Genomic DNA, 17,988 nt, shown 5'->3' with positions numbered 1-17,988 from the left:
GCTGTGTAAAGAATGAATTGGAAATAGGAAAGAATGGAAATAGGGAAACCATTTGGAGAGCAGATGTCATGAGAGTTGATAGTAACCTGGATTCAGATCGAGCAGTGAAGATGGAGAGAAGAGGACCAATTCAAAGTCAGTTTGGAGGTTGAGTTGACAGGACTTGATAAACTGGAAACAGGATGAAAAAGACAGTGATCTCAAGGCTTGCTCTTCAATTTCTGGCTTGAATGTCTGGGTGAATGGTGGTTCCCATTGCTGAGAAAGGATACAATATATTTGGGGGGAGATTTTATAATTCAGTTTTTTACCTGTCCATTTCAAGATCTAACCATCTATGCAGTTGTGCCCAATATGTGCTTTGCCAAGAACTGTGACAGGATGAAATGTTACCCCACTTGTATAGTCATATTTTTTAGATATATGACTACTACAGAAACACAAGTCACCTGGGTCAGGGGAAATAATTTTTTTATTGATAATCACAATCAGCATCTCAATAGACAGACTAACATTGCAGCGTATATCCCCCACGTGCATACCCACAGGCAGCAAGAAGAGAGCTGATGGAATCTTTCTATGTGAGTGGCAGATTACATTCCATAGACAAGGAATGGAGAATGATGGGTTTGCTGTTTATATACAGGACTAGGACAGCATCCTGGGTCCGTACCCTAATTTTTTGGAATTTAAATGTGTCTTTCCAAGAGCCATAAAAACCCTAGGTGTCCTTGTCTTTTACATAGAGGTGTCTCCAGGTTCTGGTCTCATTCCTTTTGACCTGGGCTATGATAAGGAAAGGAGAAAGTGGTACAAGGTGAGGGTAGAGAGGGGCCAGATCATGTGGCCCTCACAGGCCATTGGGAGGAATTTGGAGTTTATTTAACTTGAAATTAGTTACCCTGTTGCCAAGCCAAAAAGTAAGCCATCCTTGACTACCTGATTATCTACCTTAGTATATTGACAAGTTCTATTGATTCTGTCTCCTCTTTGCTACACTAAAATCTGATGGTTTCATTCCCATGTTTACAACTTATCCGTGACCTCCTAGTGCTTTTAGAATAATGCTCATAGTTCTTAGTGTGATTGACAATGCTCTCTCCAATCCAGCCCGTCTCTTCCTCTTCAACTCCATCTTTTCCCACTCAAAACTCCAGCTGACACTCTGAACTTTTATTCCTCCTGTTTCATTTCTCTCCTCTTTGATCCTTGGTATATGCTCCTCTCTTTGAATGCTACATTCTGACCCTACACTACTTCCCATAAATGTTTGGCTATCTCCTGTTCATCACTGGTGTTGGCTTCAATGTCTAATTCTCTGATGCTAAATTAGATAAGGTGGTCACATTGCATGTTCCTATAGCACTCAGCACTGGCCCTTTGGGAAGATTACACATACTCCATTGTAATTACTACTTAAGTAATGTGTCTCTTCTAAGCTAGATGGTAATCTCTGGGCACAAATGCGACATTAATTATTACCTGAATGAAAAAAAAAAATGAAAGAAACCATATTTCCTATATCCCATAATTTGAAGAATGATCTGACAAAAGATGGTTTGTGATTTATTATTATGCTATGCAGAGTCACAGGTACCACTAGCAGCATGTAATCTTGATATAAACTAAGAGTTATTGGAGGGAAATCTCACGGCAGAGAAATAGAACCCACATAATCCTCTTTCTTGTTATCCCTAGTTTAGACTAGGCATGGATGGTTTGCATGCCCTCTGGCCAGCATTCCAATACTGAGGCATCCACTCTCATAGTGCTCTAAAGGTTTATGGGACTGAGGGCAGGAACATCTATGTGACTATGCAACAGCACACACTCCCCAGTCAGAGTGGCCTTGTTAGAAATGGGGAGCTTCCGGGGCTTGTGTTAAGCTGTTCTGTTTGGGTAACTTCCCTACTGAGACTTCCCTCTGCTAAGAAGATGCCAGGCCCTTCCAGATTTGGCTTTGTTCCTATATTATTTACTTTGCATTTAATTAATCATCTTTATTAAAAATACTAATAACACCTGAAAAGAGATACCAAATTTTGAGAAAAAAAGAACACACATGGTCCTACTAAAAATGTACCTGTTATACTCTTGAATGCAAAAAAAAAGGTGGTAGTCTTTATTTTTGGTAACAGTTTTAACATCTCTGAAACCCTCCTTTTGTGACAGGGGAAAAACATGTCACGAAAACATGTTAAAGGAAACTGTTAGGCTCTTTTAGGTGGCCCCAGTGACTTTTGGATAAATACTCAGTAATTGCCATGACTGAACTCCCTGGATACCTCCTCTCCAACTTTTAGCGACTCCTGCTTCCTCCATAAGTGGCACTTGAATGTTAAAAAAAAAAAATTTTTTAAGTTTATCTGTCTATCTTTTAGGAGAGGGCGTATACTGTCCCCCTGGCTTTCAAAGAGATATTCTTGCTCTACTGGGATCAGCTTCTAAAGTCCACAGTCAGTGAAAATTGTGATCTCTTCAACAATGAGGCGGACTCGCCCTGCACACAGACACCTCTCCCCACACCCCCATCTCTCCCATACCACACATGGGCCCTGGGGATCCTGGGGAAGTAACTTTAGAAAGTTCCTCCTCTGCTGAAACAAACCACCAGGCCATTTTTACTCAGATGTGGCCACCTCCTTGTGGCAGCTGTAACTCAGACACAGGAACCAGTAAATAAGCCCCACTGCTCTGGGATTCTCCCAAATTTCTCTGGGTCATTTCAATAGGTACAAAGAGTGAGACCAGGTGGTGAATTTGAGGATGGGGGAAGGGAAGTAAGGCGCACACAAGAAAAAATATATAATTACAGAGAAATAGCAGGAGAAAAGTGAGGCACAGGGGTACAGAGATCTCAACATTTGGGGGCTGGAGGCATGAGAAGGAAGGTCACTAAGAGGGGATCCCAATGGAAACTACTCACAAATCCCTATTTGGCCCAGGACTGGCCTCACCTGGTCACAGAATCCAAGAGAAGTTCCAAATGGTGGATCAGGTGACTCAAAGGAAGGATGACTCAACCAAGAACTCAAAGGTGGTGATAAGGACCCAAAAGGCAAGGACTGAATGTGCCCAGACGTCTGGACCTGAGGGTAAGACTGGTGACAGAATCTGTCATTTGAAGGCTCAGTATGGGTCTCTTGTGCAGCAGGCACAGGGTTAGGTGGACATGAGAAGTTAATATGAGAAGGAGGGAGCAATGCAGGGAAAGACGATGAAATATGACAGGAGCAACAGAGAAGGCACAAATACAGGTTACATCTGAGGAGTTTTGGTTAAAGAAACAGCTGTGATTATAGGGTACAGCTGACCCCAGCTGGGACTTAGGGCACAAAGACTATTAAAAGGATGTGTACTCAAAAATAGAAATTTAATAAAATTAATAGTTTTTACTGCCTCATCAAGAACATTCTTAAAACCTGCTTTTTTTTTTTTTTTTCTTTTTTCTGGTGAGTGACAGTTGAGGAGTAACCACTCCTACAGTTTGGAGACACTGCTTTGATTTGTCCTAAGGCACCAGCAGTTCTTGATCCATGTTTAGAAAGATCTCCATAGTGACAAAGACAAAGGACACCTTGTTATGAAAACAGTTTTGACCTCAAAAATCTCCTGAAAGGGTTTCCAAGACCCCTCAGGGGTTCATAACCTCACTTTGAGCCTCTGGTCCAAGGGTTCAGATGACTGCTCTCTCATTGGATGTTCTGCTGTCCTGAGTGGGAGATACCCAGTGATAGATACACAGGAGGGCACCGTGGAGGCTCTAGAAGATGTGCAACCCCCAGCCGTCAGCTGCAGGGTGTGCAAGGTTCCTCCCTGGATCTCTGTGAGATTCCCCATGAGATTTTTCTAGGGTATGTTTACTGAGATCTGAACAGAATGCCATTTTTTATTTGAGAGGTCATTGATGACACTTCAGATATGAATGAAGCAAAGAGTCCCCAGGACCCACCCAACACGCCACCAAGAATCACACAAGGTACAGATGAGGGATTGCGAATCTCAGAGTGCAGTCTCTGGAGCCCAGATTCAGAACTGTTTTTACTCTAAGCAAGAGTTTCTCAGCCCTCTTTTCATTATCACTGCCCTTGGGAGCCCACTTGCATGTGTTTTTTACCTAATCAAGAACACACACCCCATGACATTTTAATATCACAAAGATATTATATATTGATTTAGGGACTGCATATATTTATTATGCCTTATACATAAAAAAGAGTAAGATTTTCCCCCCAGGAATCAATTTTTGGGCAGCATCACCACTACTGAGAATTCATGCACTAAGCATATTCTTGGTACTTTATTGGAAGTGCCCAAGCCTTAGATCAAGTTTTTTCTTAAGTCCCAATCTCCATGCTTGGGAAGAGAACATCTCATCATAAACACAAACATAATAGTATAACTGGGCACAAGCAACTGATGATGATGTTGGCATGGGCTGGTGAACGAGTGCATGTTAATTCATTCTCGCCATGGCTACTGTTATGCTCCTTGTAATCACTGTCCTTGGAGGGGAAAAAGCTGAACATCCTTCTGTTTGTTGGTGATTTTGGTCATTATTATCACAACTTACAAATCACAACTTACAAATCCCACATTGACTCACAAACAACAAATATCTAGTCATTGCCGCAAAGAATGTGTTAAATTTGACCACCTTTGAAATAAATGATCATTTTAACAATTTCTCCTCCATTGCACTGACTTCTATTTTCTTGCACTTCCAGTTTTCTTGTGGATAAATTCTATTTATTTTCACAACTGCCCTTGGAGAAGTGTGAGTAGTTTATTCAGTTTTACAGATGAGAACACTGAGATGTGTAAAAGGTGAATGGGTTTTAGACTATTCTCTGCGTACAGGACTCATGCCTTGGAGCCATGATTCCCCATCAGAAAGGAAGGGACAGAAATAGCATTGTCAAAGCTTTGTCATCTTAATATTGTCTGAAATGAGTGTGGTCAACAAATGTAAAGCCTGCTTATTTAAAAGTAACTTTGTCATTACTTTGTAGATCCCCTGGATGATGGAAGCAGACTGTCTCCGGGGAAATCTCCAGGGAAAAAGCGTAAGTGTAGAACCTGGGTGTTCTCTGTCTAGGTGGGTTCCACGTCACTCTTACTGGTTGTCATATACTGTGTGTGTGTGTGTGTGTGTGTGTGTATACTCATACTATTAGTCTATTTTATTAATACTTTTTTATTGCAAATTTCATGCACATATCTTCATGTCAGTGTTCCCTATTTCCTTTCTCTTAGCTGCATAGCACATTATTGTATGATTAACAATTTAAGTCATCACTATTGATGAACAGTTAGGCTACTGTCAATTTTTATATGAAAATAGAAATCATGTTCACATGTATTTGTATCTTTCCACACTTCTCTAATAATTTCCTCGTAATTTCTAAATGTGAGATTACTTGGTTTGAATCTTCTTATCTTAAATTTCATATATGTCACCAAATTGTTCTGTCAAAAATGCAATTGCTTACATTCTCTTTAACAGTACATGAGTGCTCATTAACTATATCCTCATCAACTTAGATAGGATAAACTTTTTAAAGTGTGGGGTATCCTTAAAACCAAACAATGCATTTTTTATTTTTAGTGGTCTAAAGATAATTTCTAAATAAATTTATTATTTGTATTTCTACTTTAATAATTTTCAATTTATGTTCTTGGCCCATTTTTCTTGTGTTATCCATCTTTAGTGTTATTTATTAAGGATATCAACCCTCTATATTTTACTATATTGCAATTTTTTATTTTTTGTTTTAATATTGTGGGGATGTTTTCTGAAATGTGGACATTTTTAATTTTTTTAATGGTCAAATCTATCTTTTACCTTTATGATTTCAGGCCTTGAGTTTTGGCTAAGAAATATTTTATATCTAAAGCTTATAATAATCTATCCATATATATTCTTCAAGTCTTGAAAAACCAGGTGATAAATTTGAAAATAAAAAGACCTAAATTAAACGTTAATAATTTAGTATATCTTTATTACTTCTTTATTCAACTTTTTTTAACTTCCAAATAAAATGGAGTACTTTTTTTTACATAGATCTCATGATTTTCTGCTTCCCCAAAGTGATGGGAAACAGAAGTAAATTGATTTATAAAGTATTGACATCTTGATCTTGTAGATCAATCTGTATAGCCATGAGATATATTTTTTCTGTTTTAGAAAACAGAAGAAAAAAATATAGCTGCTCAAGGACAAAAACAAGACAGAAAAAAAGGCTCCTGAAAAGTAAGCAAGAAGAGTGAAATCATCACTTCCTTGCTATTCATGAGGGCCCTCACTTGCATGACAAGCATGGCCTCTTTTCCAGGCACATGGTCACCTGGTGTCACGGGAAGGAGGCTAGTCCCATCCCTGCCCCTTAAGCCACCCTGTGAAAGGACTCCTCCTCACAAAGAGAGAACCCAGACATTCTGTTGGTTCCAAAAGCTTCGCTTCTTACCATTGGAAAGGAATGGGGGAGGGGTGGACAAGAGGCATCAGACAATTTTGAGATTAGGACTGTGTCTAGTGCAAGTTCAGAGCCAGGAAGAATAGACAAAACAAATCTGAATGTGCAGGAAGGATTCAGATTCCCCACATCAAGCTGGAGTTAGATTTATAGTCACTGAGTGCACCAAACCACCAACTTATCATGCATCTACCATGAAACTTGTGTTATTTTCCTACAGGAAATAAAAATTCATGAAACTGCATTTTTCTGGCTCCTTTATTCTCTCTGCTGTCTTCATCACCCTGTTCTCCTTCTCCTCTGCATTCTGTCCCTCTTCCCTCTTTCCTCTCCTTTCTCCTTTCCTTTTTCTGTAGCTGAAGGTATGCTAGTGGGTGAGGAATCTCTTGGATTCCCTACCTTATGAGGTCCTGGGTACCCTCTGAGGGGACCTTATCTCAACTTCCAAACATGCAGCATCACATGAGCTTCCCTGCTTTGGACATACCCCATTTTTCTGCTTCTTTCCAAGACCCTCAACCTTGGGGATGAAGGGACTCAGACCTCCTCTGTGCCCTCCTCCAACCCTTGTCTTTTCTCCCAACTCCCAACCCTAGTGCCTGCCTAGGCTGGAGGAAACTTACTCTTTGTCAAATGCTGAGTTTTTGTTTTGTTTTGTTTTGTTTTTAATATATTTTATTGATTTTTTACAGAGAGGAAGGAAGAGTGATAGATAGTCAGAAACATCGATGAGAGAGAAACATGGATCAGCTGCCTCTTGCACACCTCCTACTGGGGATGTGCCCGCAACCAAGTTACATGCCCTTGACCGGAATCGAACCTGGGACCTTTCAGTCCGCAGGCTGACGCTCTATCCACTGAGCCAAACCGGTTTTGGCCAAATACTGAGTTTTTTGTTACCAGTGACTTCTATGAAAATTTTACATTCAGACTTCCAAACCTTTCTTCTTGGTACCTGAAGAAAATTTTCGGAACTTAAAAATTCCCTTCGTTCTCAGCAAATTCTGTGCTTCAGGATGTGTAATGTCTCCAAAATGGTTTCAACTGAGCCATGACTTCTCGGTTCTAGCCAGCATCTGCCCTCCCCTGAGACTTATTGACTTAATAATTAGGGAACCCTAGGACACTGGGATTTATAAGGATGAAAAATTCATAATTCTAGTAATTTAAAAAATATTAAATGCCCTTGTATATTCATTCAACAAAGATAAATTGAGTTGAGGTAGGTGCCAGGCACGTGTCCTAGGTCTTGGGAAATCATCTGAGAGCAAAACAGACATGGAGCTTACATTCTCACTGGTGCACATGTAATTAACAGACAAAAAGAGGAGTCGAAGGGGGATACAGAACCAGAAGGTGTATTGTGAGAAAGGAGAGGAGTATTTATAGAAAAACAGTAAGATAAAGTGAGGTATAGGGATGCAGGATTTCCTGGCAGTGTGGAGACAGGGAGCATCAGAAGGTCACTAACGGGAAAGAGGAGCTTCATTAGGGACCCCAATGGAAACTACTCACAAATCACTATTTGGCCCAGGAACCACCTCACCTGTGCACAGAACCCAAGAGAAGCTTCAAATGGTGGATCAGGCAACTCAAAAGAACAACTCAACCAGAAACTCAAGGATGATGACAAGGGCCCAAAAGGCAAGGACTGAATGTGCCCAAACATCTGGACCTGAGGGTAAGGCTGGTGACAGAATCTATCATTTGAAGGCTCAGTGTGGGAGGGTTTCTCACGCAGCAGGCACAGGGTTAGGTAGACATGAAAAGTTAATATGAGAAGAAGAACACAGTGTAGACAAGAAGGGAATGAAGACAGCAAAGATCTGTTGGTCTGAGTGGTTGTTGGAAGAAGTAAGTATGTCCCCTGGGTTCAGTTGACCTCAGCTGTGCCCTGTGGACTCACATGACCACTTCCCAGTGTCTACTGTTTACATTTCTATTGGTAGAGTCACCACTGCTCCACTGAGTCTGGGGCTCCTCTCTGATTCAAGGTGACCCAGTGAGGAGACTGTCACCAATCCCCAAAGTGGACACATTCTCAGTAGTATTTCTTACTAGTGAACTTCTAAAAGTGAAGTCAATTGGTCAATGAGTCTGCATATTTAAAATGAGCATATAGTGATGACCAAATAATTGCCACTTTAGGCTCCCATTAATGAGATATGGACACGCTCTTCCCTACACCTTCACAATACTAGAACTAATGAGACTTCTGTGTTTGACAAATGAAAAGCATGGAATGATATTCCACCAATGTTTCTCTTTGAATTTCTTTGCATCATGCATGTGGTTAACATGCTGTGACAGGTTATATTACTGCTCATCAATATTTCAGAAGATTATACACTGAGTGGCCAGATTATTATGATCTCTGAATGCATAATAATCTGGCCACTCAGTGTATATCCTATATATAAAAGGCTAATATGCAAATTGTCCCCTCAACCAGGAGTTCATCCAGCAGGCAGGCCGGCCAACCGCCCATATCCCCTCTCCCTGGCCAGGCTGGCCAGACCCCACCCATGCACAAATTCATGCACCGGGCCTCATATATATATACTGGCCAGATTATTATGTGTTCAGAGATCATAATAATCTGGCCACTCAGTGTATATCCCTGCTCTGTGTACTCAGGGATGGCCATGTGACTTGACATGACAAAGAAAAGTGGGCAGAAGTGAGAGGGTCACTTCCAAACCAAAGCTTTAAGAGCCCCTGTGTTGTCATTCTCTGCCATGGGGCCAGCAATGTTCTAGACAGAGGCATCTCTGTCCCACGCTCCATGAGTGTCAATGGAGCGGGACCTCATCTAACTTGTGATTAATAAACAACACGAGGGAGAAGTAAACCTGTGTTTTTCTAAACCAGAGTTTAGCAAACTTTTTCTAAAATGGGACCAATAATAAATAGTTTAGGCTTTGCTGATCTTACTGTCTCTTTGCAGCTACTCAACACTGTCATAGTTGCACAAAAGCCACCAGAAATAAATATATATAAACAAATGGACCTGGCTGTGTTCCAATAAAACTTTATTTACAAAATCGGCATTGAGCCAATTTGGCCCTCAGGCTGTAGTTTGATGATACCTATAAATAAACCACCGAAGTTTGGGACGATCATAAATGATCAGAACCTATTTTTTAATAAAATTTTTATTAGAATTTTTTTTAAGGATCACCTATTCATATATGCCATTTTTGTATAAGAATATTCTTTTTGTTGTTGTTGCTGTTTAATCAAAATTAACACTTTGTTATTGCAATTTTTCTTATTTTGTTTTTGTCTTCTAACTTAAGAAATTTTTGGTTATAGAAACCTTTTTTAAATTTGTGTTAGACAAATCAGTTTATCTTTTCCAGTATGGTTTATGCCAGAGTTTTACAACTTGGTATTCTTGGCCTCTACCAATCAGAGGCCAATAGCACTTGCCTCCCAGTCATGACAAAAAAAAAAAAAAAAAAAGTCCCAACATGCCATATAGCCCCTGAATGGCAAAATCACCCAGCGTTGAGATTCACTGCTTTATGCCCTGTACTTCTGCCTTAAAAAGTCCTTCCTATATAATATGTAAAAGGCTAATCCTTTATTAACTCCTAGTATTTGTATTAAATGTTTACATACACATTATTATACATATTACTATATATAATAATTTGACATTTTGACTTCTGTAATATTTTAGCCTTCCTATCTATTAACATGAGCTTGCTATTTTTTCTTGGTCAATGCTATGATTTTCCTTTCATAAGCATTCATATCTGTCTTTCTCCAAACTGGAATAAAGACAAGAAATATTAATTCAATGTAGTTGACATATAAAGCATGTAAATGTATGTTTCCAATTATAATTGACTTTTTTTTTTTTAGAAAAGAAAAAAAAAGATGTCTGTTCAAGTTCAACAATAAGTTGTCAGAAAAATATTCCCCAAAAGGGTAAGTAAGCGAGGCAGAGACTTGCCCTTAGGTGCCCCAGGGCTCAGACCTGCTGCTGAAAGCTCCTTTCTCCCTCCCCTCCTCTGCACTCCCTCCCACTGACCTTGTCCTCCTCCTAGGTCTCTTCTCCACTCCAACTAGGTGCCACATGTGACACACTCCCAGTGAATGACATAAGGAGTGCTGCCCCGCTGCCCACCTAATCTATCCAAGTTGTGCCCTGGCAACCACTCTTCAACACAGTACTATAGAGACCCAGAAACAATAAGGGAAAATGACGGAACACATAAGTCCAGTTTAATATAAACATCTACTTTCTTCATTCTAGGAACTGGTGAAAGTCCTAATCTAAGCAAAGCCGAGCGTGTTCTCATTTCTGGTGGGACCGACTTTCTTTTCCTGAGTTAGTCAGGAGTGCAGGTCTGGTCTCTGTGGGTCAGGCTCTGGGTTTGCTTCTGTCCCTCTGAACTCTTCTGCCTCCTGGGGTGACTGTCCTCCCCTCCTCCTCCTCCTTTCTCTTCTCCTCCTCTTCCTGTACTCACTTTTCTTCTGCTTTTATAACTTACTTCTTCAGCATTCTTTCTTGTCACCCTCTCCTTCCTCTCTGGCACAAGCAACATGGGTCTTTTTAGTCCCATTAACTTATTATTAAAGTATATAGCAGGTGCTATTCAAAGTGGGGTCTACAGACTGGTGCCACTACAGGCCTGTTTGTTGCAGGTCTGCAGAGCTTGTGAACCAACTATGACATTGAACACACTGTTTTTTTGTGGCCAGACCTACCCAGTGGAAGCAGCAGTGCACTAATTTCTATCCTGGTCAAGCCCCTGTCTCATCACAGGCCACATGCTTAGTAGCACTGGTATGATGTGCTTACGGACAAATGCATGCACCATACCTGTACAGCTTGAGGAATTAATACAAAGCAAGAGCCCATGTGTACCCAGCACCGAGTCAAGAAACAGAACACAATCCCTACCCACACCCCTCGGTGGCCACCAGCCTGATTTCTCAACACATAGGTTCCTTTGACACTGAATGCTTTATTTTCCTTCCTGTTCAGGGCCTGCTCGGTGTGCCCCTGCCCCCCACAACCCACACATACACACAGGCTCCCTCATCCTCATCCCTCCCTTTGCTATACATCCTCAGGCCTCACCTTGAATAGAGTATTCTCCACTCTGCAGGCAGGAGTAGGGCTTCCTGTATTTTTTTCTCTATGGTACTTATCACAACTATAATTAACCGTCTGTGTAGGTTCTGTTCACTATGTGAAAGTCAAATGAAGTAAGTAAGTGGGTCAGTCTTGCTGTCTCCCCTGTGCCTCACACTTTTGATGCTTAAGTAACCGTCAAGTCATCAAAACCTTATATTCATTCTTCCTCATCAAGGATGAATACCAACAACATCAGGGCCTCCATTTACCCATATGATGCCCCTGTGAACTAGAAAAGGGTGCTTCTTCCTCAATCATGTTCCCCACATCCCTTGGAGCTGATTCCTGAAGGCACGGCCTTTTCTGCCCTCTGCTGGAAGATTGCTGTAGGAAGTGTACAGATGGATTCTGCCTTGGATGCAAATCAGAGCCCCCTCCAAGGTGGAATCCTTGCTCAGTGCACAACCCACACAACCTTATACAGAGGCCCTGACAACAATATAAGTGTGTACATCACTTTACAACTGTCAAATCACTTTGCTCTACATTTTATCATTTAACCCTCAAGTAAGTATGATTCAACTCATTTTATAGTCAATTAGAATAGAAAAGAACTTTCATGAGCTAAAAACCTAGGTGTTCAAACTTCAAGTTCTTCTTTTTTTTAAAAAAAAAAAAAAAAGCCCTGGTCTTTTTAGAAAACACTAGTGTAAGCAAGAATCCAGGCAAACACTGACAGTTATCCACCAGCATCAGCTTCTCCTGCTTCCTTAACATTTCCACCCTGGCTGTGCCTTCTGAGTTAACAGTGACCCTGTACTGTTATCAATTATATATTAGGGAGTCTTGTTGAGGCCCTTTGGATGGCATGGGAAGAGCATTAGACTAGATGGTATGTCTGGATCCCAAAGCCAGCTGCCTCTTATGAAATGTGGTGACCAGCAGGAATTCTCTCTAGATCTAAGTCTGCATCCCCACCTGTAAAATGGGGATCATCATTGCCTTCCCTGTTTCACAGATTGTTGTGAAAATAAACAGTACAATGTGTGTGCTGATCATAAAGCTCCCAGACCTTTGTCCAGGTAGTGTCTTTCTATATCATTTTCACCTAGTGCCCTTTCCCTATGTTCTGTAAGAATTCCTGGAGTTAGTCTTCCCATGGCTAATGATTTTGTTGTTTTTTTCCATTCTGCTCTTCCTTCTCTCTGTGAGGCTTTTCTTTTCATTTCCTCCACAGTGCTTTCTGTTTACATGGACTCTCTTTGTTTTTTAGTTGCTCACTTTCATAGCAGGCTCCTCCTATTGGCTCACACTTACTAATGGTGACCTAATCCACATTGGAGCGCTCCAGGCAGGGGTCCACCCTTAAAGGCCTGTTTGCTGAAATGTGTGAGGAAGGCTGAGCCAGACACAAGATTTGGGGGAACACTTCAGAAAGTTGTTTCTCTCCCTTAGCGGCAGGGTTGTCGTTTCTGAAGTACTGGGGACACAAGGTCCCCATGACTCAGTGAGCTGCCTGCACCAAGTAAAGGAAGGTTTGCTGCTTATGCTCATGGAAAGAAAGATTCATGAGAGAGATAGAATAAGGATTGAGTAATGAACTGTGCTCTTCGTCCACTTTCAGAAAAACCCAACGATGATGCTGTGGATTTTCAGTCTCCTACACTTCCTGTGACCTGTGGTAGGGAGACGGGGAATTTACATAAGGAGAAAATGGAAAAAGGTGAGTTCCTTGATAGTCTGCTCTTTGGAACCCTTAGACCAGGGGTGGGGAATGTCCGGACCGAGGGCTATATAAGGCCTGAAAAATCATTTGGTCAGGCCCTATCAAGGCATTAGGGCTGAGTTAATTAAATGTTTGACTAAATATAGCAGGCTAATTTTTAAGTTGATAATTTTGTATGGCCCTCGAATGATGTCATAAATGTCCAAGTGGTCCTTGGCAGAAAAAAGGTTCCCTGCCCCTGCCCTAACAAAGGAATCACTAGAGGGGAGGAACGTACCCAGGTGTGTGATTGTTCAGGAAATGAGCCCTGCAAGCCAGGCTGCAGAAAAAAAGGGGAAAACAGTGTTTGTTAAAAAGGAATTTTCAAACTTTTCCTCGCTGTGGTACACCTGGTGGCTACTGCACTCCCCCAAAGGAGTCATCCATCCATGGACCCTGGGACACTGATCATGTCCTTGCCACATGAAGGTGTCACATAAAATGCCAATTCTCTCCCAACCCCTCACCACTCAGACAGGTTTTAGGGCTTCCTTCAATCTGAGAGAGAAGGAACCCAGACTCCCTGCTACTGGTTCTGCCTCCCAGGGAGTTTCCCCGAACCCAGAAAGGTAGAACACCACAATCAGGGGGTTGGAGTTTAGGGTGAATTCAGAGGATGGAAGTAGATGGTGGGATGGGCTGTCTTTATTTTATAGGATCCTCAGAGAAGTGCATTCAGAATGAGGAGGGAGTTTGGTTCACACCAAGAGAATTTGAAATTAAAGGAAGAGGAACAAAATCAAAGAACTGGAAGCGGAATGTGCGTTGCAAAGGACAGACCCTACAACAGCTGATGGAGGTATGATAAGGACAAGGGGCAGATAGGTGATGGGTTTAATTTCTTGAAGGATGAGGGAAATGTCAATAACAGAAGTGTGAAGAAATTCCCATTAGGATTCCACAGCATGATTGAGAAAGAGGTAAACCTTAGTAGAAAAAAAGATGTGTGTGATAAAGCTAAAAATGCAGATTGGTGCTGATAGCGAAGAACTTTAAGTGCAAGCAAAGGGTTTTGAAGTCAGGAGAGATTTAAGTAGCTTTCCCTGGTGGTATTAGGTAGGGTTGGCTAGAAGGAAAGTGGGTGAAAACAGACCTCAGCCACAGCTTCCCAGTGTCCTCCACCCGCTAAACGCTCCTCAAGACACAGTTCCATCTGGACCCCTCAGTGAAGTGTTTCCAGGCCGTTCTGTCCATGGTCAGTTTCTCCTCTGTACTTCCCAGCACACTATTCCATTCCATGAGCAACACACTAGGGTCCTAGTGATCCCAACACAAAGCCTCTCAATTACACTCAGAAATTATCACTGGAATGAAACCATAGGATTTTATTTAGAGAGGAAAAAATGCAAATGAAAAGGGGTGGGTGGGGAAGGGACTGAGAAAAAAAGACTGACAGGGCTTGGATTTGAGTAATAGGGGAAAATGATTTTATCAAGTCCAGAAGAAGAACTGATTGGAGAAAGGAGCTCATTTTTCTTTTAGAGCTCATTTAGGGTTTGAGACCCAGTAGGATGTCCAGGTACAAATATTCACTAGGAAGTGAAGACTTCAATAATTACAAAAGAAAAGTCTCCAGAATAACCTAATTCATTGACCTCTTCTCTCTTTCAGAAAGGACTTTTGTTCTGTCCTCCAAGAATAAATTTCAAGAGAGAGATAAATAGAAAGTGAATTTCTACCACATTTTCGATCACCAAGTTGCCAACTTTTTATGTCCAAAGGCTCATCCTTGAATCCTGGAGTTTCCCAGCTCTGAGTGACCTTCACATTTAGACACTGCGTCTTCATGTTGACTGCTTTAGTACTCTGATACCTGTACATGCCACCACTATTTTCATAGCTGATTTGAGATGGGGGCAAATAATTCTTTAGAATAAAGATCAGGACAAAAGCTGATGATGTATATATTGTAAACAAAGATCTGGATATTTGGATGATGGCAAGCCCAGGGTGTCAGAAATTGAGTGCTCTAGTTTGAAAAGTAAATATAGTGTTGAAATAGATAAGAACAGAAAAGGAAAGATGATCATCCTTGATTGAACACCAAGTCATCCTAACTCAACATGCTCTTTATAAAGGGCATCAGAATGGAAGAATGTGTTTGAACTAACCTTTGTGTCTGCAGAGCCTCCCTCCAGGTGAAAATGGCAGTCCACTGGCTGTACCAGCTGCTTTTCCTCAGCCTTCTTTACTTGCTTAGATGCCTCCTCACAAGTCCCATTCATGGGCTTCTCATTAGATCTGAGCCTCCAGCAGAGGCAATGGTGTCACTCCCATCTTGCCCTGTAGGCTACCTTGACCCTTGCCTGGCTCCTTTCAAAATGTGTGAAACAATGGTCCCCCAATGCCATTTCTTGTATAAACTGTCTTTTCCATACTGATTTGAAACACCTTGATATGTACAGGATGCTCATTGTAATAGCAAAAAAAAAAAAAAAAAAAGGGGGGGGGGAAGACTACAAATGTCCATCAGTATTATAAAATAACCTAAGACATCTACAGAATGGTATTTTTTAAATGCATAGGTGAAGATTCATCCTTCAGTCAATGGAAAACCACACACAGGTTTTGAGGTCAGGAAAGCTTTTGGAAGCTCAAACTGGTAGTACTATGTTTTGTTTATGTAAATATGTAGGTCTATGCCTTTAAAAAATCTGAAAGAGCTAGCTATTATGGGACAGGATTATAGGGTAAATTTGCCTTCCATATTACACATTTATGCACATGTGGAAATTTTTAAATAACCACTTATTACTTTTGTAATCATAAAAAAACAACAATAAAGATATTTAAAATCCAAATTATTAATTCATGGCCCCAACATTATAGTTTCTTCTTACTCGTTCGTAATGCCACATGTCAGCACATGATAGCCAGGAGTACACTTGATCCGACCTTCCATCCCACCTAGAAGGAGCCACATTGGGATAATGAGAATGAAATCTAGTTCTGACTTCAAATAGTCTAACACAGGCCTTTCCCTGGCCCCATCACTCTGTACATCACTGTTGCTCTGCAATAGACCAAGTCCCACTGGTGTGGAACTCTGTACGTGTGTACCATCAAGACACCTAATGCTGATATTGCAAACGTGTTTTGTGGCTTCCCACAATGGGTGGCTGGTGCAGATCCCTGGCTCAGAGCTTGTGAGAGCCTCCATCTCCAAGGTCCTAATGTGTAGGCAATAGTTGCTACTATATGAAAGTGTAGTGTGGGGTTGAGGAGGACAGTTAGCAATAGGGTGAGGATTCTCTTGCTGGGGCAGGGCCTATATGGTTTGGACTTTCTACTAGGGCTGAGGAAAGGAACCCATAGCTTTAAAAAAATTATCTTTATAAACCCATAGCTTTCTTATCAACTCGCACAGATGTGGCAAGAGGGAGGGTGGGGCTTGAAACTATCAATGGTCATCACAAAAACCAGAGTCAGACTCTTTTTAGAGATCAGGGGGTTGAGGAATTGTATGTCCTTTCTCTATTACTTTTCTATCATATCATGTGTGCTTGAAACAATTTCATTCCAGAGTATATGGGAGTAGGGGGTGCTGGTGGCTCAAGACTCTGGATCCAACTAGAGTCTTAACTAGGAAGAGTGGGTAGGTCTAGGCTACCTTGGAATCTGCACCCTGGTCCAGAGAAGGCCAGGCATCCAGTCAGAGGGCAAGAATGGCCATAGAGTATCAACCCCAAGGACAAAGAAAAGCAGACTGGAGAATTCAGCATGGGAAGGCCAGAAAGATCCACTGTACTTCAGGGTGGAAGGATCCCTCTTTATGAAGTCCTGGGGCCCAGTCAATGGAGGGAGCTTCTGAGAAGCCTCCTCTCAGTTACAAGAAAGAAGAACACCATCCCAAAATCAAAGGGAATTTTCACTGTGGCTGAGTGGCCAGTGTTGAGAATGGAGAAACATTTCCCTCTCTGAGCTTTTACCCAGGTCCTCATGCTTGCCTTATGGACAGTTGAGGGTAGTGGCCTGTCCCAGCCCCTTGGATCCTTTCCTCCAGCTCCTGGTGATCTGTTTCCCACATTTTTACCCCCACCATCTGTCTGGGGTACACAATGCCACAGATGGGCACAGAAGGATGAATGCCACTTCCTGGCTCCTACCTTCAGCACAGATAAAGTGGTCTCTTGTCCATGTAGAGCCCTTGCTGTCTGTCTCGGGGGGGGGGGGGGGCATCAGTAGCAGAACCAGTGCTTTACTCAGCAGTGAAAATGGGGTTCCTCACCTAAATCACTTGCAGAATTTACTGGATCCCATTATAAGGCCACAAGAAAGCTCCGTATGAGTTCTCAAGTCCACACAATGACCCATTGCACAGCAGCTGTCTTTGTGTCCTGTCAGCCATGGCCTTAGGGACAGTTCTGAGTGGTCCACAGGCTTGCCTGGGATGGCACCCAGCAGGTGGGAACAGCTCTGATCCCATGTAGGTCTGAGTGCCAGTCTGGCTCAGGTACTAAGTTTGATTCCTGCAGGAATCAAAGCATTTCATCTTCCCAGGCTGGTAAAAGGAGGGAGTTGCCTACAGCCATGTTTTCTCAAATTTCACATGCCAACCACCTAGGATCCTTTAGAATGCAGGTTTGATTCAGTAGGTCTGTGTTTCTAACCAGCTCCTTGATGATGCTAAGGCCACTGGCCCTCAAGCCATACTG

The 17,988-nt window shown here is 41.8% G+C and overlaps 1 protein-coding gene across 7 annotated transcripts in view; it reads left to right on the top strand.

The window, feature by feature from the left end:
* SP110 (SP110 nuclear body protein) overlaps positions 1 to 16,139 on the top strand; it is a 29,840-nt gene extending 13,701 nt beyond the window's left edge. For 6 of the 7 annotated variants that reach the window (XM_080667961.1, XM_080667962.1, XM_080667959.1 and 3 more), the window contains 8 exons: positions 2,946 to 3,095; positions 5,013 to 5,066; positions 6,188 to 6,253; positions 8,011 to 8,157; positions 10,347 to 10,412; positions 13,193 to 13,291; positions 13,990 to 14,132; positions 14,945 to 16,139. In XM_080667961.1, the coding sequence (XP_080524087.1) occupies positions 2,946 to 3,095; positions 5,013 to 5,066; positions 6,188 to 6,253; positions 8,011 to 8,157; positions 10,347 to 10,412; positions 13,193 to 13,291; positions 13,990 to 14,132; positions 14,945 to 15,004 (785 nt within the window). In that variant the 3' untranslated portion in view covers positions 15,005 to 16,139. The remainder of the gene's footprint in view (positions 1 to 2,945; positions 3,096 to 5,012; positions 5,067 to 6,187; positions 6,254 to 8,010; positions 8,158 to 10,346; positions 10,413 to 13,192; positions 13,292 to 13,989; positions 14,133 to 14,944) is intronic. The other variant, XM_080667963.1, reaches the window with a different exon arrangement.
* The last annotated feature ends 1,849 nt before the right edge of the window (positions 16,140 to 17,988 follow it).

Source organism: Plecotus auritus, assembly GCF_963455305.1.
Source record: "Plecotus auritus genome assembly, chromosome: 5".
NCBI classification, from domain to species: domain Eukaryota; kingdom Metazoa; phylum Chordata; class Mammalia; order Chiroptera; family Vespertilionidae; genus Plecotus; species Plecotus auritus.
Note: the sequence above shows the minus strand (reverse complement) of the source record. Positions and strands in the feature narration are given on the sequence as shown.